The following is a 23302-nucleotide window of genomic DNA, read 5'->3' as shown; positions in this document are numbered from 1 at the left end:
AGAGACGGGATTAGACGAAAGAAACAGACAAAATTACTTTCTCCACAAAAGCTTTTTTTCCGCTTGGAAAAGTTCATTCTGGGCTTAGAGGGGTGCTGCGCGCCGTTTAATTGCTAAAAAGACCAGAGCAATAATTAGCAGTGAGATTAGGAGGTATTACTGAGATACTGAGTATGCACACCGGCTTATAACCACAAAACAGAAAACAAGTAAGCGTCGTGCTCATATATTAAAGTCAGCATTCATAAGATCTCGTTGTAATAGCTTTCTATCAATGAAAATAAAGACGTAAAATATTTATTTTGCCGTGCGTAAAAGTTTGGACTCGTAGTGCGCAATTCTGCTCTAAATGTAGCATTTTATTGTTGTTATTATTATTTTCATAATTCATGCAGATACATTCAGTCGGTGTTATGTTTAGTTCAGCTCGGAGCATTTGTAGCCGAAGTGTTTACAAGTGCCCGCTCTGGTAAACCTCTCTCATTCAACCTTTTTCTGCTGTTTCTTTAGGACGCTTATCGGCGAAGAAGAATTGGGTGGGAGTTGGAGCTGTTCTGCGTTGGCTTTTTACCCCCAGTGTGGAGTTGAAGTCGTCCCTGTGCCTCGCATATACTCTGCATATCACAAGATTTGGTCTCTCCTCTCTCTTTTCTGGAGCTGCTGTAGGACTGGCTATGGCCACCACTACTTCCGGGATCCGTCATTTCATTCGCCCACCGCTCAGCGCTGCGAACTGACTCTGTTTCTATAAGCAAGCTAGCAGCCAACCTGCCAACACTCGCTGACACTCACTCATCTCAGTCTCGCCAGATAGACGAAATACCTACGGGGGAAAGAAAGGAGAGATCTGAATCGCAATCTCTTAATTTCGACTGCTTTTTTCTTTTTTTCTTCTTTTTTTTTTTTACAGTGATAATAAAACAAGATAGCGATCTGGAGGCATTAAAGGAGACGCGGACTTGCGGGATGAAAACGGACTAAAAAGATTCGTCCTTCTCTTGAACATCATCACCAACCGTCATTCATTCATTACCTTGACAACCTCTGGCTTTGATTGACAGCTGGAGTGGCAAAAAGCCATGAGACACGACAGTTTAGTTACATGCAGGTTGTTGATGGGCCGATTGTAACCTTCACTTTGGCGCATTTTTTATTTTTTTTTTCCCAGGAAAGAGGGTAAACAAGAAAAATTGCAAAACTCCCTGATGCTACGCTTTCAACTGAACCACACTGGCGAATAGGAGAGTTCGCAAAGTTGGTTGAAAAAGGAATCTTGCCACTAAATCACTTTCTAACCGGGACTGGGATATTAAATATACGACAGATTCAGGAGTTTATTGGAGCGCAGCCTGATGGCGCAAAGGGTAGGTTTTTTAAATCTGCTACACTTACCTGTTCAAATCCACTGTAGGGAGGCCATCGTATCGCTAACCTCTTGTCGGATGGTGGCAAATTTACAAAGTATTCCCATCAAAGCAGTTATATTTGACATTTTTGCAGCGCTCTCACTCTTCAAGCAAAGTGACAGCCTCTACTTTTACCGACAGCCTCCACGACAGCCGTGGAGCAGTTTCACAGAGGACTCCAAACTAATTCGATCTATTCGCCCACCAAACTCTGTTCCGCGGAGCTCCCAACTTATTATGTTTTTGGTAATGACACACCGAGTAGCAGATATAATATATCACACTTTTCTGCCCTGGCTGCAGCGTAATTTTCCACTGCGAACGCTTTTTTTTTTTTTACTTTCTTCTTTGAGTTTGTTCAGAATGACACGGCATGCTTTACTTTATACATTTGTTAAGAAAAGAAAAAGTAGCTTAACCGGAAAGTCGGCTGACTTTTGTTCTAATTTTAATTCCTAGTACGATGAGCTGGCCCATTATGGTGGGATGGACGGAGTCCCGGCGTCGATGTACGGGGACCCGCATGCTCCCCGGCCGCTTCCCCAGGTCCACCACCTGAACCACGGACCGCCGCTGCACGCCAGCCAGCACTACGGAGCCCACGCTCCTCATCCGAACGTTATGCCCACCAGCATGGGCTCCGCTGTCAACGACGCTTTAAAGAGGGATAAAGATCAAATTTATGGGTAAGGTTTACACACGGATCTTATACGCGCTCACGCACCTTTCCCCCCCTCAACTTTGCAGCTTTTCTTTAAGTTTGCTTTGTTGGAGTTTCTCTCCCACTACTAAATTTAAATAGTGTTTTGTGCAGGTTTGACCGCAATTTTGGACCTCTATTGTTGGTTAGGGGAGTTTTGTTGATGTGTAATTTTACACTCATTGTACAAGGCATCGAGCAGCCTGCAGTAAGTAAGAGTATGAGCCTTAAGCTTGAAATACAAGCTGTAGAATAACATGGAAGCTCGCTGTTCATAGTCCAACCTCCAAATACAGAGACTGCAAAGAATTATGATAAAAAATTATTTTTTAACATCATTGCAATTGCTCCATAGTGCAAAGTGTGCCTTGTAATATCGCTGCACACTAATATTCCTCCATCGTAAACACAGGCTATACTTATTAAAACGTTCTTGTTCCTGCATGCAAATATATTGTAAAGGGTTTCAAAAATAGTTTGCAGTGACACACACACATACACACACACACATACACAGCCAGCGCGTTACAACACATTAAATGTCTTTATAATTTTATCACATTAATCTACAATAATGTAAGAACTGGCAGGCTACTTACTACTGAGGGCAAAACTAAAAAAAAAAAAAAGATTACAGATAATGCTCACTAATACGTACACAGTAAGTGCTATAATCCCGATATAATCTGGGATGTGGTGTAGAGTAAATCTAGCTCATCATTTCTATTTTTCTTGCGTTTTCATATGGGAAATTGACTCTATTCTCTTTAATACCTAAATATATACTTATCACAATTAACTAAAAAGCCATTGTCAGATTTATCCAGTTATCGCTGGTGATAGAAATAAGGAGTTTGCTGAAATTATAATCTGCATTTTAAAATGATTTGGGCGATTGCCTCAAGATGTTGGATGACTGTAACAACTGGAAGATAGAGTTTACACATTTCACCTCTGTGAAACGATGAAGATGTAGGCCTGTGTTAAAACAGCAGTGATAATAATATTAAAGTCTTCGGTGACGACGTCTTAAGTGTAACTCTGTGTTTTTGTTTTTATCCCTGGCGACCGTATAATTTCTTAAAATTCCACTGAAATCTGTCGACAGTCAGCTTTGTGTTTTGTTTGAAGTTTTGTTCACTTCTCAGTCTTTTGTCTTTCGCACTGCAAGAAATGTCTGTCTCGAGTCGATTAATAACATATGAGACCTCAATTGGTAAAAGAAAATGTACCAAACGGGGTTGTCCACATGCATGTGTTACTAGAAAACGACTAAGAAGACTTTTCTAAAATCAGACACACTGTTTTAATTGTCGCCGTCCATTTTTAACATATTTTAAGACATGTTTTGATAGTAGAGTAATAAAAAAACAAAGAAACAACTAGACAGCGGGATAAAAGTAAAAACAAAAATCGAGATAAAATATTTTTTTAATTATGATTATTGTTATTATTAGTTGCAGTAAGAATTTGAAGAGCAGGGAGCCGACTAATACGCAGGTAGACTGGACATTTTTTACAGTGGGCATTGTAGAGCCGGTGTGCTGTTTGTACTCAGGCCGTGTTTCCCCTCTTGCAGTCACCCTTTATTTCCACTCCTCGCACTGGTTTTTGAGAAGTGCGAGTTGGCGACGTGTACTCCGAGGGAGCCCGGCGTAGCAGGCGGCGATGTCTGCTCTTCAGACTCCTTCAATGAGGACATTGCAGTCTTTGCCAAACAGGTCAATTTTGCAGTTTAAAAAATATTTTTGGATGGTGTGTCTGCGTCACGGCAAATAGTTTTCCGCTTGCTTTATTTTCTTTTTACAATAAAAAGTTCCCTTTTTAATTATTTGTGACTGTTGTTAATTACAGAATTTTCACTTAAAACACAAGTTTTTGCTTCTTTTTTTTTTGGCTTTTTGTTGTTGTTGTTTTTTTTTTTTTCAATTTAAAGTTGTAGCTGTGGGCCACATTCCACACATTTCATGCTAAACTAACTTTGACATTTGGTGTATTGTTTTAGGTCCGAGCAGAAAAACCTTTATTTTCATCAAATCCAGAGTTGGACAATTTGGTAAGCGCACTTCTTTGTCTCCCACTTCCAGTTCCCTCCGTCGGTATACTGAAATGTCCACAGCATCTCGAAGTAAATATGTGAACATATGATTTAGACTTCCGCACTGATGTCAGATCAGTTTAGAATTGAGGCTGTGTGACCACATTTGCCGCTGTCATTGTTCAATCTTCCCATCTAACTTACCCAGCTGACCACTGTGTAATCACATATTAGAAGTGTTAGAAGTTAAAAAATATATAATATTTGCATGCTCTCGCTGACTGTCGTGCACTCATAACTATTTTATGACACAACAGCCCGTTCTCACTTCCGAGGCGAAAAAATGTACATATACATTAATCTTGTCAGTTTTGTAATTTTAATTGTTATTTTTGCTCTTTTTCCACTCAGATGATACAAGCCATACAAGTATTACGGTTTCACCTCTTGGAATTAGAAAAGGTAATTTTTTATATATCTTTACGCTCTCTAAACTTCACCTACCACACGCACAATATGACTGCAGTGTAAGCGATATCACTAAATGTGCTCTAGAGGTAATCACTGCTGTACATATATCACGGATATGAAAAAGAACAAGAAAATAAATGCACCGAGAGACGTTCTGATGATGCTCATTTTCATAAAATATGCTGCTTTATTTAGCCAACTATCGATGCAGATGAAGTGGATATTGATAAAATATGTTAGAACCTCTTTGCCCACGTTGCTCATTGTTATTGATCTGCAGATTTGGTTTCAGCTACTCATTATTTCGCCAGCTTACGGCGTGCTGTTTATTATTATTTCTTTTCGTCGTTCAACTTGTTGCTCCGGCCTCAGGAGAATAATAAGCTCTGCAACAATTTCACTATTGTTTCCTCGCCGCCGATAATGCCTCTTAATTGAAGTTATTCTTGGACCTGGCTGAAGCGTTTCCCCATCCTGAGAAAAGGTGTTTTGTTCCCCTTTCTAGGTGCACGAGCTCTGCGACAATTTTTGCCACCGGTACATCAGTTGTTTGAAAGGAAAAATGCCAATAGATCTAGTTATTGACGAACGGGATGGCAGCTCAAAATCAGATCACGAAGAACTTTCGGGATCATCGACCAATCTTGCAGATCACGTGAGTAACACGAGCTTTTTTTGTATTCGTAATTTGTTATGTGCTGTTTTTGTCTGTCTGCATGCGCATCTGCTGCTGAAAAAGACCAGGGACACATGAGCCCTTAGTTTTCAGCAAACAATGCATTTGAGTAGCAATCGACCGTATTCAAATATATATATATTTAAAACAATAATTTTATAATAATCACATTGTTTGATTTATCTAATAGAGCCAACTTTGGGGGCTACTTAGCTTCTGCTCAGTGTGTGTGACCCTGCTGTGCCATCAGTAAATAGAGCATGCTCTGTTCTGCAAGGAAAATCTGCCGATCGATGTTCTAAGGTCAAAAGCTAGATGTGATACAATAGAGTGAGTTATTGTTTTAGTCTTTTGATTAGGGGCAGTCATGTGTGCATAACGCGTCCGTGCTTGCTTGCGTGCTGGAGGCTTGAGTGGGTGTGTACGTGCGCGTGATAAAGGGTGCGCGTGCGCGTGTGCAAATCGCTGCCCTGCGTTCGTGGAGAGTGGCACGCTGAAAAAAAGACGTAAAAAAAAAAACGCGAGGCAATTATCTGTTACGCAGGTTTAACGTTAAAGCAGGGTATCAACGGTAAGCTTTAGCTTTAGGCCAATATTTAAAAAGAAAAAGGCTTTATATTTGGGGGCTGTGGGAGCTGAATATGGCCTGCGCGTAAAGCTGTGGATTTTGCTGCAGAGGTGGAGAAAGTGGTAGCCTATTGAAAGAGACCTCAGAGCTAAAGGCTTACCATCAATGTCAAGTTCACAAGGCATATGATGGTTCGTCTGGAGGCCTTCCATTGCTGTTGATGTTAATGTGTTTAATTGTTTCGTATTGATTGCCGTGTGGTTTGCTCTGCAGTTGCTTTCTCCTCTGCGACCCCCCCCCCCCCCCCCCCCCCCCCCCCCCCTTTATGGCTGGAGGCTCCATAATGCTAAATTCAATTATATGCACCTGAAGTACAGTAGCTTTAAATTTGAAGATCGATTGTCTGCTTTAAATTGTACATTTTCGGCGTAATAAACACAGATTCTAACTCCCCCCTCCGCAGTATGGATAGAGCTGACAGTGTAGTACTAAGTTCATATTTGTGAATTACTGCGTCTTCTATGTCTGCGATAAAGCTAATGTTTTAGTGGGGGTGGCGGGCTGGGAGGGAAATCGGCTAGTGTAACAAAGTGACTAGTTAATATCTGCGCAGCACAAGGCCAAGCCTATTAGGAATTAAAGCAGATTTAAGTGTTATGCAAAGTCTCTGCGCTGCATCTGTTGGGTCTGGTTATAGGCCTAGTGGATTCCCTTTGAAAGCCCGTCGCCTGTGCAGGGCCACGCAGCGCGTCACACAAGGTGAAGCGAAGCGTGTTTAGCCCGAAGATGCCGATGCTGGTTTGAGAAACGGTCAAAACGGCAACATTGTGGCCCTCCAACACAAGTGTAGAAATGAGGCATGCTGTTGTTTAAAGTGCAGAGATTAGATAAACTAGCCTGTTTAGTTTCATGGCAGATGGTTGGCACTCAAGCCAATTTCCAATGGTGCCTCCAGTGCTCAGACACCAGCTTTGTCATCAGTCCACTTGTAAGAAATATTTTGATAATTAGAAAATTAAATATGCCAATAAAGCAAATCAGGAGCAGCAATAAACAAAGAAGGTTGCATGACAAGCCATTTATCTCGGGGTTGTTTGAAATGACCACCTCATTAGCTATTTAAGTTTGAGGGATTTATTTCACTTTTGTGGCACCAATGAACTTTTTATTATACCTAACTGCTGGGCTGGATTTTACTAAAGCAGGAGAAAGTCTTTTTTTCTTTTCCTCTCTCTCCTTATTTGCTTTCAGAGCTGTGTCTGTGCAGAGTAGGGATTTTTTTTAAAATAATGGCTACAATTTATGGAAGCATACATACTCCAGCTTATTGTTTTTAATAAATAGAGGTGCAGGGCAGTGTGTGAGAACATGTGTGCACCTCATGATGCTTAAGTGGGAATAATATTTGCAGAAAGGGGAAGAAAGCGAAACTACAGTATAGTGCAGCCATGATCTAAAAACCTTGTAATAAATAGTTAACTGCTCTAGCAGTCATTGCCACATCTATTTGAAAAGCGTCCAGCTTTGCATGCCGAAAATGTGTTTTCAGTATTTGGACACAATACACCCCCCATCCTCCCCCAAAAAAGGCATTTGGCTGCCAAACTGTGCCGATGGATGGGAAACAATTTCTGTCACTCTTGTCCTGATTTATTTATTCTATCTATTCACTTCTATTATTGGGCTCTATTTTATTATTCATTTTTGTCCTCGCATCTCATTGAGGAGAGGAAGGCGGCTTGATAGTTAGATATGCTAATTTATTTAGTTAGAATCTCACACGTCCATTTTTCTTTGCTTTGATATGCATTTTTAATATATAGCCTTGGGCTACATCTCATTTGGTGAAAGTCGGTTTTTCTGGAGAAGATCAGGCTCTTCAGTGAGGAGGCAGCCTGTTGAGCTTGTTTTTTATGTGTGCATGTTTGTGTTACCCCTTCCTTTCTATCGCTTTCTTTTTCGTTCCCGTCCCTTCCTCATACCTTACTGCGGAGCTTTAAAGTGTAGTTGTATTTACATTTGAATGCAGCGTGGTCTTAGAGATGATTGGCTTACAGCATATATCAGGATAAGGCCTCACTGACACTGTTGATTTCCCTCATTCGCTTGCGGTGACTATCTCAAGCATGTAGCCCACCCAGTGTTTCCTAACTCATTGCCCCTCCTCAGATTGACTCAATCATATTTAAAGGAAAAATAGAATTTGTATTACACATGAAGGGTGATAGGAAAAAAAACACACACACAGTGGTGTAGTTTTGCAAAAGGTTGGTGTGTGTATGTGTGTGCACTTGTCACTGGTTTGCTCTCGTCTTTTAATTAATGAATAAAATTTCTGTCTCTTCTATGCTACATCCAATTAGGGAGACAAATAGAATTAACAGTGTCTGAGTATTATCTGTTCTAATGAATTAGCCTTTGTGTCTTCTTGTGCTATTGTGCCGCTTCTTTAGTCAAGCTATTAGCAGAAGGGTTCTCATTTCTTTTATGCATATGCATTATAATGCTGCGACTGCAGTAGAATTTCTGCATAGTTTAAGATTTGCCAGACAGAAACTCTGTTGCATTCAAAGATCCCACTGCTTTGTTTTGGAGATCTTTCCTCAAGGAGTGAAAGTGCTCATAGTTATGGTATAGCTTATTTTGCAATTTGCTTGGCTGTAGAAAACAGGAGGAAAAGCCTTTTCTGCTTAGGTCCCTAGCTCTGATAAAGGCTCTGGGCGCTGTAGACCAATGGTCAAATGCACTGATGTCACAGGTTTAATCAAGTAATGCAATAGCTCATCTTGAGCCTGTGCATAAGTGTGTGTGTGTGTATTTGTGGAGGTGCGTGCCCAGGAAGATCCTGTCCTATTTCTGTACGTCACTATGCATAGTGCAGCGCATACGCAGCCCTCTCCCTGTGGACAGCGAGCCCTCAGGCCAAGCTTGCCTGCTGAACCATGCAATTTCTCAGTTTTGGAGGTGTTCTAATTCTACTAGCTTTGTCCTCCTCGAGGGCCGACTACGTTTGGATATCATGAAAACAGTGCATTGTTGACTTGGGACGCTCTGTCTGTTCTACGCAATTGTTTTGTGATGGTGGGATGTCTGGCCTTACATTTCCTATTTGAATTGTGTTCAGTGGCAGGGCCTTGTTGGCAGGCATATCTAATCATCGGTATGGTGGCTGAAGAGAGGCTATGCTAACTTGTTGCATCTTCCGCACTCCCCTATATTTGGCTGAAAGCATGGTGTAAATGACTGCAGTGATCAGGAGATTTATATTAACTTGTACATTGTTATTTTAAAGGAATGAATGAAAGCACAAGTGTTTATAACATTTTTTTTTGCCATTTGATTTTTTTGGGATATATCATATTAAGCTGTGCCAAACCCATGAATCACTTTTTAAAAAAAAACGTAATCTCTTCTTTCTTTGCACACATAATGTACTACAGCGAGTAAAACAGCTTTTGCCTCAGAGAAAGTTTTCAGGCATAAATACAATCAGACAATCCTCCTTGTCTGTTAAAACATGCTGTGGTGAATTATTAGCTGCTAAATTAAGGACTTTTTATATTGTGGGTAATTGAGGGGGTTGTAAGTGCTTAGCCGTTCAATGGAAGTGCACCTACACTTTTCTGAAGTGGCTGTATATAATTACGAGCTCAACGCAACAGAAATGTGTGAGAAGTTTTTCTCTTTCTTTGTTTATGCCATGTGGCAAGATGTGTCTTGAAATGTCACATCGCCTCATGATTTACGGCGCCGTGTGTTTCTGGTGCGTCAGCGATTCCTTACATGTTCGGCACAGGATCTCTGTAGCTGCTCCGCGCACTGATAGCTCAACATACGCGCACACGCACGCACACACACGCACACACACGCACAGACTCACAAGGTTAGTCGTTCTCAGCCTGTGTTACACTGCTGCTACTGCACCAGATTTCCCCCTTTCCCTCCAGGCTTCTGGGGAATTTTTGAGGGAAATTCAATGATGCTGCTAAATCAATTTTATTTGAAATTCCTAGGGATGTAGGCAGAGTGCAGTGAGGGAAGTGAAATTGTGCCAGGCAGGTGTTTGTAAATGAGAAACAGGGGACAGTGGCAGAGGAGACGGCAGCATTCTCCCACTCTCCTGCGGCCTGGCTGCACTACGAGCCTTCCTTCCCATATTGTCTCCTGCTTTTATGTTAATTACAACTTGTATTAGCAGCCGCCAGTTGCTAACCCCAGCAAATAGAAAAGGCTGCCTCTAGAGACCCCTCTTCTTTTGTATCTTATTCTCTATCTAGTCCTGCTGTGTACATTTGTGTGCGCGTTTCCTCCTGCACATGTATGTGTGTTTGCTTGCTGGCATTCTCCTCTTCCTCCTGGTAACACTGCTCTTTAACACAATTAGCGAGGAGCATGGAGTGAACCGTGTTTGACTCCTAATTATGCCCAGCTTTAGGGAATAGTCACATGGGCTGGAGGCCCTTTTTGTCTCTTTTGCATCTTCCCCTGTTTTATTCGAGCACTTTTTGTGTAGGTTGAAGACTGTTTGTGTGACATGATTTTTTTTCCTGCAACTTGTTTGAACTTTATCAGACCCACAGGGGTTGTGGCAAAATGGTTGTGTGTGTTTGTGTTGCACGGCGCAGTGTCTGATGATGCACCCGCCATAGCTTAGAGAGACCCACTAAATTATTCATAGGGAGGAAAGGCTGTTGCTTTTGTCGCCTTGTTGAGTGTGGAAAGTTAACACTGTTGTTTTGATATTCGTTGTCTTGTTTTGTACACACGCTTATGAATGAGCGGTGACTTACAGGTACTAAAAGAGAAGTGTGCGCTCCACTGCATATGCATTGGTCTTGTGTGCACTCTATTATTATTATTAGGTCATATAAAGTGCTGCAGTCTTCTTTTTCCACTGTAAGAGCCAAACTAACAAAGCTTTATCTACATCCCCACATAAAGGCCCATTAAATCCACAGGGTAGCAAATCACAGCAAAATATCATTCCCTTTTACACCATTAGATGAGGTGTCTTTGAATTTAATTTAGTGCCAGCGCCATTAAAAATGACACATTACTCTGCAATGATAGCTAAATTAAGTCCTATCGATTCCACTGTTGCATTAAAACCATAGCTGGCTGTGGCCGTGGCTGGCAAGTGTTAAAGGGAGAGATAGAATGAGAGAGCAGGCATGTGTGAGAGCAGTGAGCACAGTTTTTCAGGTCTGTCTTGTGTCTCGCCGGCAGTGGGTGTCTCATTGTGAGGAAGTAGAACCCAGTCATTTTCTTCTCTTGGAACAACAACAGCCCGTTCTGAGAGCCCAGAGCCCAGCTCTGCTTAAACACACTATTCACTCTGGGAGTCTGGGATTTTTACCTCTCCTTTCTTCCTTCCCTCTGTGTTGAACACGACAAAGACAAAATTAGACTGCTTTCAGGGGGTTGATGGGCTTTTCCCACATTAGGGATTTTACTTAGCCTGCGCTGTGTTGAGAATAACAGAGAATTACTATAACAACAGACCTCGTTCCCATGAAGTGTTCCATGTGTTGATCAGTGGCCCAGAGAGTGAACACATCGTAATCATCCATCGCTCTCAGTACGGGGACACTTTCCCCTTCACTCACTCTGGAGGGCTAAAACCCACGCACGGGCTATTGTTCACGTTGTCTTCTTACCCCTCTTCTGAGTAATTCTCTGAGCTCTTTATCTGATTGCCATCCGGTGAACAGCTGACGCTGAGAGGGCCTTGAGTGGAGCGCGGGGTCTGAAGGGTCTTGTGTGTTTCTGTCTGCTGTTTTCAGCTCCAAGCTGTTTGAGAAAACAGCCCGCCTTCCCCAAAAAACTTAGCAGATAAAAGGGCCTCGCTTACAGGCATAGCAGCAGCCTCGCCTCCGCAGCAGAACAAGCACCAGCACATCAGGACTGTGTGCCCAGGGGACCTCGGCAGCGGCGTGTCTTTAGTCTCTGTTTCCCTGCGAACCTCGATTAGTCTCCAGGCTCTATCCTGTCTGTCCTCTTCGAGTACAGCTTACTCTGACTGGGGCACAAAGGCAAGCAGGCAGGCTCCTCTCTGGTGGGGACTGAGGGAAAAGTTCATCAGAAACTCTGCTCAAGTTGGACAAAATGGTAAAAACGGTCTGTTTCTAGGAATATACTGTGGCATGTACGTTTTCCCTCTACTTTCATATGTATGTATATGTGTTTATGTGTGTTTGAGGGAGAAAAAAACACGTAGCGGGAACTGAGAAGTGGGTTGAGGTTTGTGGGAAGCCTTGGTGCAGGCCTGTGTTTGTTTGGCTTGGGCTCTGCTCAAGGGGCTGCTTCTCTCGGGCCCCAGACAACGTTAGGCTCAAGTTTGCCAACATTTTGTCATCATACTCAGGTGACATGTTAAACTGGGAAAGACTAGCGAGGGCTGCGTGAGCTAGGATGTCGTATCAACTCTGTGCGAGAGGCTGTTTGGAGTGCGTAGCCGATTGAGTCTGTGTTTGTGGGCACAGATGTAGTATATGACGTGATCAGTCTGTCCCTCTATTGCCTGAATGGCAGAGGAAATTCCAGCTCTAGTCTGCCTTCATGTGGCTCTGATAAAGCCTTTCCTGTACAGTAGAAAATCCTGTTTCCCTGTGTGTACTGACAGGGGAGTGGGAATGACCAGGAAAGAGAAGAGGAGCCGAGAAATTGAGCTGGACGTAGGGCAGGAGAGAATAAAGTCAACTTAAAAGCTATGAATTTGTTTATGGTTATTTCTTTGAAGTTAGCCAGCAGGGATTTTAACACTTCTTTTCACGATGCCTTTGTATATATGAAAGTGAGTGTGCGTGCATCTGTGTTTATACTTCTTGCTCTATTATGTCATTAGCATGTGTGCATAAGTGTATTTCAGCAAGCCTCTGTGGGCGTGTGTGTATGTCAGTGTGGGCGTGTACACATTTTTGGCAGATTAGCAGGAGAATCACTGTCATATCTTATTTTCATTTCTGACAGTGGTAATGATTAATGGCGGCTGTGGTGTGTTTGGACTTTTTACCTCTATATTTCTCACTTGACACGGAAGTCTCAATTGGTTATGGTACAAATGAACTGCACTGGGCTCCGCCATATGTGTTTAGACTATTACTCACAAGCGCTCTACTTGCAATGTTCAAAATCAAATGCCACATTAACGGTGCTTTGTTTTGCCCTCATACATTAATGAAACACTTTGATTACAGCGTTTTGACTTATAGCCAGTTGCGTTGGTGTATTCGTTTGTTTCTATTCAATCACTGTAGCTACTTTGATTATCTGCTAGCTGGGAAATAAAGGAGAAAAAAAGCTGCGGAAACAAACAGGCCAAGGACCTTCACGATGCATTTAGACTCTTACAGATGTCACTTTCACATTTCCAGCATTCTCATATGAACTCTCTCTCTCTCTCTGTGTTCCTTTCCTCTCTATCTTCTTCTCCTCCAACTTCTCCCCCTCCCTGCTCTCTCTCTGCTCCTGGTTTGTGGTTTGGATGGGGAATGTGGTTGGATGCACGGATGGATGGATGGATCCCACACTCGCTTTCTCCTTTTTCAAACCTCAGAACCCAGCTTCCTGGAGAGACCACGATGACGCCACCTCCACACACTCAGCCGGCACACCGGGGCCCTCCAGCGGGGGACATGCTTCACAAAGCGGTGACAACAGCAGTGAGCAAGGTGAGTCAGTACAGAAATGGGCATGCACATGCATGCACATTCGTAACACATGCGCACACATTGGTCTAGTTTTGCGCTCAAGCCCTAGCACATAAACATACATAGATTTATGCAGGACATATTAATCATCACGCATGGATTTGCCAACTCTTCACTTTAACCCTGTCTAATGTGAGCTCTATAGTGAATAGGTGGCACATCTCTCTTTACACATGTCCCAGTCCTTTTCCTTTTGCACTTTGGATTATCCAATTTTTTGACTGGCATCCATGTAAACACAGTCACACCTAAAAATGAACATGCTTATCCACTGTTGTACTCGCACTGAAATACCAGCAACAGCCACAGGAATACCATACCAACCTAGTAAAAGGCTTTCCAAAGTGTTGCTATTTAGAGAGCTGAACAAAAGCTGGTGATTAATAGTATATTTCTGCCAGTTCTTTCTTGAATTTAAACCATATTAACTTTGCCTGCACAACAGCCCCTAATTATGTCTCACTGAGCCTTGTGTTATCTACTACACGACCTGCCAAACACTTATAATGCATTTCAAAACAAATGCATTTGAATTTAATACAGATAGTGTGTTTGAGTCACAGCGACCTGCCTCGTATTTTTGTCACGGTCGGTATCAGTTTTGACATGAAAATTGTCAAATGTACGTGCTGTTAGGTAAGTTTCTATATGAAAGCGAGCGTTAAATTCGTGTAAAATTAAAGTCGATTAAAAGTGAAATCTGCTGCCTGAACCGAGAGAGCAGATGAAGAGTTCCTGACCCCACTTCTCTTGTCTTCATCTTGTTTTGAATGCACCAGAGATGTGTGCTTTTGTGGGTCTCTTCTGTATCCATGGGTGCCCTCTGGCAGTGTCCAGAGTTTTTCATGAAATTTCATCACGCTGTCTAAACACAGAAGCAGACTCAGATACACACCGATACCAGCTCGCTCACAGAGCAAAGCTGCTCGCTCTGCCTGTTCTGTGCTATCATTTTGCCAATAAGCAGTCAAATGTATTGATGATGTGTACTTTGTGGTGGGGCTATTTAAATCATCTCCTGCTCCTTAGACGGAAGCCCCTGAAACATTACTGACCACAGCAGACATCTGTGGTCAGTTGTGTCAGAACTAGTTGAATCACAGCCTGGTTGGAAAAATAACTAAGACTGGTAAAGTAATAGGATATGTCTCAGTAACATTGTTCAAGGAAAGAATTCTTGATCATAATGCGACCCTTAATAAATCTACTTAGGCATTGTGACAGATGCAGAACTATCTGTTGGTTAAAGACACTACAGAGTGCCCTGCATGCTCACAGACCGCATAAACAGGACATTTTGTTATGCAACAAATGTCTTAAATGTCTCAAATGTCTTAAAACTAGGACCTGATTGATACTGGATCATGCAAATACAGTATCTGTCTGAAAATGACATACTTCATTTTCATACACGTAGGTATACGTGCAGTATGTTAGGGTTATATTGAAAATGATGACATTGTTGTTTATTTATTTAACCGCAAACTAGGTGGAAACTTACTCTGCAAAACCGTCTGCTCAGCTCTAATGCTAATCTGCTACATGTGCTCCGCAGACAGTGCTGAGAGCATTAGCAATGCAGACAGAGCTGCTCTGTCAACAAACTATGTGATGACATTTTCTGCATTATGTTATGCAAAAAAATATACGTATATATCAGACAGTACTAATATATTCGACATCGACCAATATAGGCCGATTTTACTGGCCAAGTGATGTATGAGTTGAACTATACTTAAAACTTTAGAAAAGAAAAATCCAAGAAATTGCTGTGATTTAAATGGATTTTCTGCTTTGAAGTCATAGTATTAGTTAAAAACGTAGCATGACAGATCAGAGGACAGAGCACACGTAGAGTTTTTGCACTCCTCTTTGTAATTGCAAAAGAAGCACGGGAGATGAAGAGAAACCGAAAGAGGAAGGGGATGAGAGAAAGAAATGCACTGCCTATTGATTATCTTACACACATAAGTACAAGTGACCTGTAATCCACAGAGCACTTATCGACTCCTTTCCCCACCGTATCCAGTAACAGCCAATCAATACGGGCCAAAGACAGTTACGGTATAGCACCGCGTTCTGGGCCAAGATAGACCTAGACTAGATCAGGTCCACAGCCTGACCTGCACGCAGTGTTAAATGCAAAATCCACCAGCTCAAAAATATTTAGCCGCTAGAAAAAACACAAACTAAGCAGCTTAGAAGAGAAGTGGAGATTTGAACAAAGCTGAAGAACCACAGAAGTACAAAGGTTAAAGAGCAGAGAAGGTGAAAAAGTAGGATCAGGGAGGAAAAATGACTAAGAGAGTAAAAGGGAAAAAGACCAAGGGCAGCTGATTTAATGGTCTAATGAGGCCGTCCTCTAGCCAGTTGTTTTGTGTGAGGCATGCTCTGACCTTTCGCTTCGCTCGGGAGCCCCGCCGCCTCATTTTTCACATTCTTGCAATTACGTTAACGCTTGAAGCGCTCGCTGACTCCCGACTCTGGCCCTTCCATTCTGACAGAGCCTTCCCTCTCCAACCTCTCCACCTTTCCCGCCTCGACTCTCTTCTCCTTCACTCCGCTCCATGCATGATCTCGCCTCCTATGTCGATACATTTCAACATAAAATTTGTAGTCCGCACTCTCAAGTCCACAGAGAAAATGTGAAATGTGGGCTTCACTTCAGTAATGGGGTCTTTAACAGCTTGGCCCCTGTTAAAAGGGGTGACAATGTGGATCGGTTGAGGAAGACAGAATAGATGGGAGAAAGTGAGAGAGGAGCACAGTAAAAGAGCGCGTGAGATCCACGCCGCTTTTAGGTTTCGGCTGCCAAGAAAAACATCAACTTTTTTTTTTTTGCCGTCTTTCCTCTTAAAAGGTGTGTTCTATCCGTGCTTGAGAAACACTGAAATCAAATTTTAATCTAGAAACATCCTTGCATGAAATATGACACCAGTCCATTTGTCCCAGAAATATCAAAGGATCTCTGACAGTGACCAAGTCCACTTTGCTTTTTTTTGCCTTTCCCTGTTAGGGGATGTACACGAGAATAAACGTCTGTATCACTTGCTTACCGTTTCTTTTTCTTTCTTTTTTTAAAGTGCTGTAAGCACCGTCATACAGGACTCAAGAGGGTCGCTTTGAACACAGTCCTCTTCTAAAGTCTTTGGCTTGTATCTCAGTGCTGAGCGTTGTTCTGAACCTGCGCCAAAAAGCAATTTAACAAGTGCGCAAATATGTATTATCCCTCGTGTGGAATAATTTATTGTCAAGCAGAAAACCAAGGTGAAGCATGTTCGTAGCTGTCAGTAAAGAGTGCCAGCTAAGGTTCTGACACATATTAAAAAAAAAGTTTTCTGTACAATTCTCAGATCTGCATCCTTACCCTAATCCCTCCGCTTAACAGACTTAAAAAAAAAAAATACTTTTCTCAGAATTTCCCTCCAAAAAAGGAAATATGAGTTATCGCCCTCGGGGCAAAATCAACGCTCTGACTCTCAGAGAGTGACTCCCTATGTTCTAGCTAGATAAATAAATACAAGGGGAGCCAGTTCAGAAGGTAACACACAATAACTACACTGGCTCTGCATTCACATCATTTTGATTAACAGTCCTTTGGAGCTTTTCCAAGCTTATCTTGAAACATCATAGACATCAGTTGCAGGGAGGTAAACTTGATGAATGTGCGTGCCTTAAGATAGCACTCGTTTCCAAGCAGGTGTCTGTTATATGGTAAGCATCCAAAGTGTGATGGAGCAGTGTGATGAAATACTCTACACGTTTGCCCACACCAAACACAGTAAAGTCAAATGCACTCAGTCATGAACAGTAAATCCCCAACACTGATTCAGCATGGTAGGTAATGCGTTTGTCCTCCTTCTGTATGTGCATATGTGTGTGTGTGTGTGCGTTTGAGCATGCCGCAGCTCCAGTCCACACTTGTAATTATTAGCTATGCATGAAGACCAAATCCACGTTGACATCTTGAGTGCCGAGCAAAGGGGCTTTCTGTACTGTTCCAAGCTTCTACTGTAGATGGACAAGGCTCAACAGAAGAGAGGAGAAAGCATTTTGTACATTTTCTCAGCAATTGAACAATCCCCACGCTCTGCGGATAGACCGACTCCCCAGAGAGACTGAGAGAGGCAGAGATGGAGAGAAAGGGAGGAAAGAGAGGGAGAGCTTGAGTGTTCAGCTCCAAGGGAGCACGTTGCGCTTGATGGTGTTGTGGTATGATTGTGTTTGTGTGTGTATATGTGTATGCGTAGGGAGTGTGGTGAGTTCCTTTGGCCCTGGCTAGGGGCCCCAATCAGCAAGGTCTTTGTGGTTGAGCTCACTAGAAAGAGGTCATTTCTGTTGGGGACTCAGCTCCTTGTGTCCCAGCATGAACAAGCCCTGTTGGATCTTATAGTTTCCAGACCTTTGGCTTTGCTTTTTTTAAATACAGTATTTCTCAGGGCTCAAGAAGATGCAAATGTGCAGGTAGAAAAAGAAAGAACATGTAATCACATTAGAAAAAAACACAGCAATCTTTGGTAAACACAAGATGGAAACCTTGTTGCATTTTAGTAGCGTATACTCCAGCTCTGGAGTGATCGTTGAGGTGTGTCTGTGTATTTACAATGCATAATTTGCATGTGTGTGTATTTGGTTGGGGGGTGGAGGTTGTATGCATGTGCATGTGTTAGCTGGTTTCTTCTAAGTGCCTGTTAGAGTTTAATTTAGTGTAGTAATTAAAGCTGAACACTGGCCCATAAACAACAGATAAACAATAATGCAGGCCCAAGCCCTGCTGTTTCATGGCTCTCACTCCCAGCTGTTGGAGCACTGATAATCTTTTACACAGTTGCCCCCACCTCACCACAACACAATACTGAAGCAACAAGGTTTTCGCATGTGCGCATGGGTGTTTTTTAGTGTGCGATGGCAGAGGCTGAACAAAAAGGGCTGAAAAGGCACATAAACACACAGGATATGTCCACTTCCTCTCTCAAAAGAAAACAGAGAACCACAGAAAAAGCAAAGAAAGTTTAAGAGTAATATGGCTCTGTGGCCATTTACAAAACCAGATCAGCAGGGAGATAACTTAAACATGAGTATGTGCAGCCATGACGCGCATACAGCTTGCTATATCTCAGTCAGTAGCCCGCACTTAACATAAACCAATGGTATACTTGCTTAATGACAAAACAAACAATGCTACAATGTTTCTCAATGAGCTATGGTGCTCAGCTTTAGCCATGCCACTGCATGTCAGTCACATGTTAGTCAGGTGTCTGTTATGGAAAGAGTGCAACATGTCTGTCTGATGGTTTGTTGGGAAGGGGCAGGGCCATTGTTGAAAGCTGAGAAGTGTTGCTGTGCGGGGGGAGAAAACATGGTACAGAGGGGATACTTTCATGATCCCATTAGCATAAAAGAGACTAAATTATTCATGTGGAGTGCTTAATCCATGGGGAAAAGTATAGTTAATGCACATAGTTTTAAAATGGATCTCTCCTAGCCTCGGCTCTAACACCAGATTCTTGCTGGATTCAGCATTCGCGGGCATTTACGGGAATGGCTGTCACTCTCTCTTGCACACAAACACACACATAGACATAGAATGTGCGGGCATATGTGCACACTTGCCTAAGCACTGCTGCACTTCAAGCTGTTTCAAGGGTCTCTGCTCTCAGGCTCATCCCCTCTCTCCATAAGTCCCTTTCCCATCCTCTCTCTCCCCCTTTCTTTCCATTTGTTCCTCCATCTCTCTCCTCTTCTCTTTCTCCCACCCCCTCCCTCACTTACTGACTCGCTCGTACTCCTCTCCTCACTCACCCTTCTCTGTCTCGCTCTCAGTTCCGCAGACTACCTGGCCCTCATCCAAAATGTGATTAAAGAGAATGATCAGCTCCCTCAGCTCCCACTTTCCTTCCTCCCTTCCGCTCTCTCTTCGTTCTTTTTTTTTTTGGGTTTCTCTGTCTTTCTTCTGACCCTGTGCTATAGCTTAAAAGACTGGAAAAAAAGGTAATGTAAAAGAATAAAAACTGTCAATACAGCCAGTTTCCAGTAACATAGGCTTCCCACAGTATTACCACCATCACCACCTCTTGGTCTTCCATCCACGCTCCCTTTTTCTCTTAGCATCTCTTTTCTCCTTCTGGTTTTTCCCCTCTATCCACTGACCTCTGCCTCAGTACTGTGCTGGCTCCTTTCACTCTGATCCATAATCACAAACAGGCCTCTGGTGTGACTTGGCCCAGCCCAACCTGGCCAGGTACTGAGCCTACGCCACAGGAAAAACGTCTTTACTGTGTCAGCCTAATGTGCAAACTAATGTTTGGAGAACATAGGGAAAAAATTATCCAGATTATTCTGACAGCAGCTGAGGAGAATTTCTGTTTCACGCCATTAAGGGGAAACTTGGGGGAGATTTTTCTTTCTCTCTTTCTTTTCCTCTGTTTCTCTGAGAAGTAGATGAAGGCCAGCTTAACTGGGAGTGAGCTGAGCATAGCTAAAAAGCACAGAGGAAACGGTGTTGCAGGGAAGTAATCAGGATTGAACTCCAGTAAAAGGAGGGGAGTGGCTTTTAAATTCTTTTACCCAAAGGCTTTAGGCAAAAACAAAGACAGTGCAATGCTGTTGTATCAGTTCATTATACAGTGGGTTTACACACCCTTGTTCCATTGCTGATTACACCAGCGCATGTGGTGATGATGAGAAGTGCACAGGGGTCTGATGTAATATGGCTAAAAGGGATTTGAGCGCATGCCCCAAAGGGCATTTCCATGTCCATTAATGCTGCCACTGCTGCATTTTCACGAGGACGACAGTGCTTCGTTTCTTTAAAGGGAGAGAGTGTTTTCCCAGGAAATTTTCAGTCTTGTTTCAGCAGGCTAGCCTGAAGGGGGTCAGCCAAGAAGTCACCCTTAAGAGGTGATAATCCAATTGCTTTAGTCCTCACCAGATTTGTTTTCCCCTTGTCTGGCGGTGTGTTGGTGTGTGCGTGTGTGTTTATAGAGAATGTAAGCATGTGTGTGTGTGTGTGTGTGTGTGTGTGTGTGTGTGTGTGTGTGTGTGTGTGTGTGTGTGTGTGTGTGTGTGAGAGAGAGAGAGAGAGAGAGAGACAGCAAGATGCCACTAGTTTCTGTGTCCAACCCCAGGCCCCGTTCTAGATCAGAGAGAGGTTATGGGGGCCAAGTCTGTCAAAGGCACACCTGCAGGGAAACTCCAAAAACCTTGACTGCTAGCTTACATGAGCCAGTTTAAGGTGTGCTTATTTGGAGTTTAACCCCAACTTCAAATGTCCTTTCCCTCTCTTCCCCTTTGTGTTTGACCAATGGGCCTTGCACTCTTTTACTTTCATTTCTTTCTTCTGCCTCCCTTGGCTCTTTAATCTCTTTCACCACCCCCACCCTCCCAGTTCTCCTCCCCTGATGTCAAAACTGCACATCACAGCAAAGGTCCCTCCAAAAGACAGCACATGGTTGAGTAGAGTGGCTTAGCAAGGCTAGCTAAAGCTTGTTCACTTGCTGTGTGGTTTTTTTTCTCTTGCGTAAACCAGGGTTTAGACACTAAAGCATATTTGGAACCGAGCAAAGCAGCTATACCCTACAGGTAGTGCTTTAACCATGCTGCCACCATCCAAAAGAGTGGGAGGATGATAAAGGAAGTGTGTTACAATCCGAGTTCTTCCTCTCTGCTGCTGATTTTCACGCACACATCTTTCACGTTTATGCAAAGCTTTTGAGGGCTTTATGCAAGATAAGCTCATTTTCTAGTCTGATTCCCACTCTAGTACATGCTTTAATGACTCTTAAAGCCAAGGGCTGCTTTTTTAGGCATAATAGCAGTCCTGCGGTCTCTCAGTTTCCGTGTAGCCAGGGTGCTTTTTCCACACCTGATCACTTTTGTTCACCCATTTTATGGCTATTGGGGAGCAGGCGGAGGTGAGTGATTTGACAGTGGTTAGTGCCATGAGCCCTAATGTTTATTGGAAGCAAGCGTCTAATAATTTTTGATTACCCCAGAGGAGGTATTAGCCATGTTAGTCAGCAAGGATAATTTCTTATTTACATGCCCCAAGCAGTGAACACTCCGAAGGAACACTGGGGCTAAATGCGCAACAAAACGAATCAAACATGCCAAACGAGATGCTCCATCCTGGCTGGCTGCAGGGCTGAAGCTGAGAAAACCTTCATTATGCATTTACCATAATTCATTTAGAGGGTTATCAATTTGCAGAATACAGAGGAGATGTTTGGAGGGGGAAGCAAGAACACCATATCAAATGAAGGAACAGAAAAAGGAACAAGGGAAAGCGAGATGAAAAGGAGTGAGATATTCAAGGATAGCTCAGTGCCTGTATTTTTAAAATGTTGTTCCAATTACACACATTTCCATGTTCTGAGGCAGAACTTGCATGGTAAATGGTGCAATCGCTTCCCTTTTACCAGTGTCACGCTCCACCCCCTAAAAAAAGCACAAGCTGATTTGACTTTAATGAAAGCTGTTTAGCTCAGGAATTTTCTTTTTTTTCTTGCAAGATTGAGGCTACACAGAGATGTTCTAGTTCAAATATTGTCATTCTGTTCATTTAGGGTTTCTCTTTGTTTGCCTTCAACCCTGCTTACTCAAGGGGTTTTTTTGTATCTGTCTATCGGTGTGGATTTTAGGACAGTTACTACATGTTTTCATTTTTCTCTCCTGGCAACACATACGAAGAGAAGAAAAAGACTTTTAAAAGCATCTTTCCCTCTGCCATCAGGCAAGGATGACTAAGGCCCCATTAGAACAATTGGAGGAAACTTAGGGAGACGGGGAGTATTTAAAGGAATGAAAGCAGCAAGAAAACACCACTATCTTGTGATAACCAGTGCTTTGGTTCATTATCTCGAGACAGAAACCCCCACCTTGGAAAAAATTGCACTCACTTTGGTGCTTCATTCAAAAATACAACAATGAAAACAAGAAAGGCAAGAAAAAGCAAGACAAAAAGGAAAGAACTGTAATATTTTCCAAAGTGAAGGGAAAGCTGCATTGTTTAGCACAAATGCTTACTCCCAGGGATACAGTCCGTAGACAACTGAGTGTCTGCAGGAGACATCTGTGAAGCCTGACCTTGTGACCTTGGAAAAAATGCTCTTAAGGTGGGGGGAAAACTGCCTTTTCCACTGCATCTTGGCCTACAGGACAGCCCAGGAGCAGCACAACAAACACAACCACCACAGAAAAAGAACAACCCAACATACAGTCAATAAGAAAGAAAATGAGGCAGAAAAAAAGTGTGATTTATATTGAGGCAAGTTAACAAGTAAGGAAGCGATGGATGCTGGAAAAAAAAGGAACTGAATACGAGAAAGAGAGGGAGGGAAAGAAACAAGAGGCAGAGAAGATGTTAGAGAAAACACAGATGGACTTGGTCTGAATAGTGCCTCACAGGCCTGGCTGTCTCTTACTCCTTTGGCCCCCCATGAGATCATTTTCATCCTTTATGAGTCAAAAGGAAGCCTGGTTGAAAATGAAAGGTTACACAAGCCAGAGCCCAAGCCCTCGGAGTGAGAGAGGAGAAGATCCCCGCTGCAAGGGCCCTGCTGCTATTCAAAGCACCTGCCATTGTGTGGGCGCTCATCCAGCCCTATTGTTGTGCAGAAATTAGTCGTGCTCCCTTTGGCTCCCTTCGGCTCCAGAGGCATGCGGCAAACCCCCTTGTTGTTTCGGGTTCAGATACATGGTTGGATAGATGCGTGGCCCCGGCTACCATCACCACT

At 42.9% G+C, this 23302-nt stretch overlaps 1 protein-coding gene across 5 annotated transcripts in view; it reads left to right on the top strand.

Annotated features, from left to right (window-relative positions):
- The first annotated feature begins 30 nt into the window (after positions 1–30).
- meis2a (Meis homeobox 2a) overlaps positions 31–23302 on the top strand; it is a 79789-nt gene continuing 56517 nt past the window's right edge. For 2 of the 5 annotated variants that reach the window (XM_080871689.1, XM_080871690.1), the window contains exons 1-8: positions 33–209; positions 511–1364; positions 1866–2092; positions 3686–3827; positions 4112–4162; positions 4556–4606; positions 5121–5270; positions 13415–13529. In XM_080871689.1, coding sequence (XP_080727815.1) covers positions 1353–1364; positions 1866–2092; positions 3686–3827; positions 4112–4162; positions 4556–4606; positions 5121–5270; positions 13415–13529 — 748 coding nt within the window. In that variant the 5' untranslated portion in view covers positions 33–209; positions 511–1352. Of the gene's footprint in view, positions 210–510; positions 1365–1865; positions 2093–3685; positions 3828–4111; positions 4163–4555; positions 4607–5120; positions 5271–13414; positions 13530–23302 lie in introns of all 5 variants that reach the window. The other 3 variants (XM_080871688.1, XM_080871687.1, XM_080871691.1) reach the window with 3 other exon arrangements.

The sequence above is a fragment of the Rhamphochromis sp. 'chilingali' genome (assembly GCF_963969265.1).
Source record: "Rhamphochromis sp. 'chilingali' genome assembly, chromosome: 21".
In the NCBI taxonomy this organism is placed as follows: domain Eukaryota; kingdom Metazoa; phylum Chordata; class Actinopteri; order Cichliformes; family Cichlidae; genus Rhamphochromis; species Rhamphochromis sp. 'chilingali'.
The sequence above is the reverse complement of the archived record's forward strand: the minus strand, read 5'-3'. Positions and strand labels throughout refer to the sequence as shown.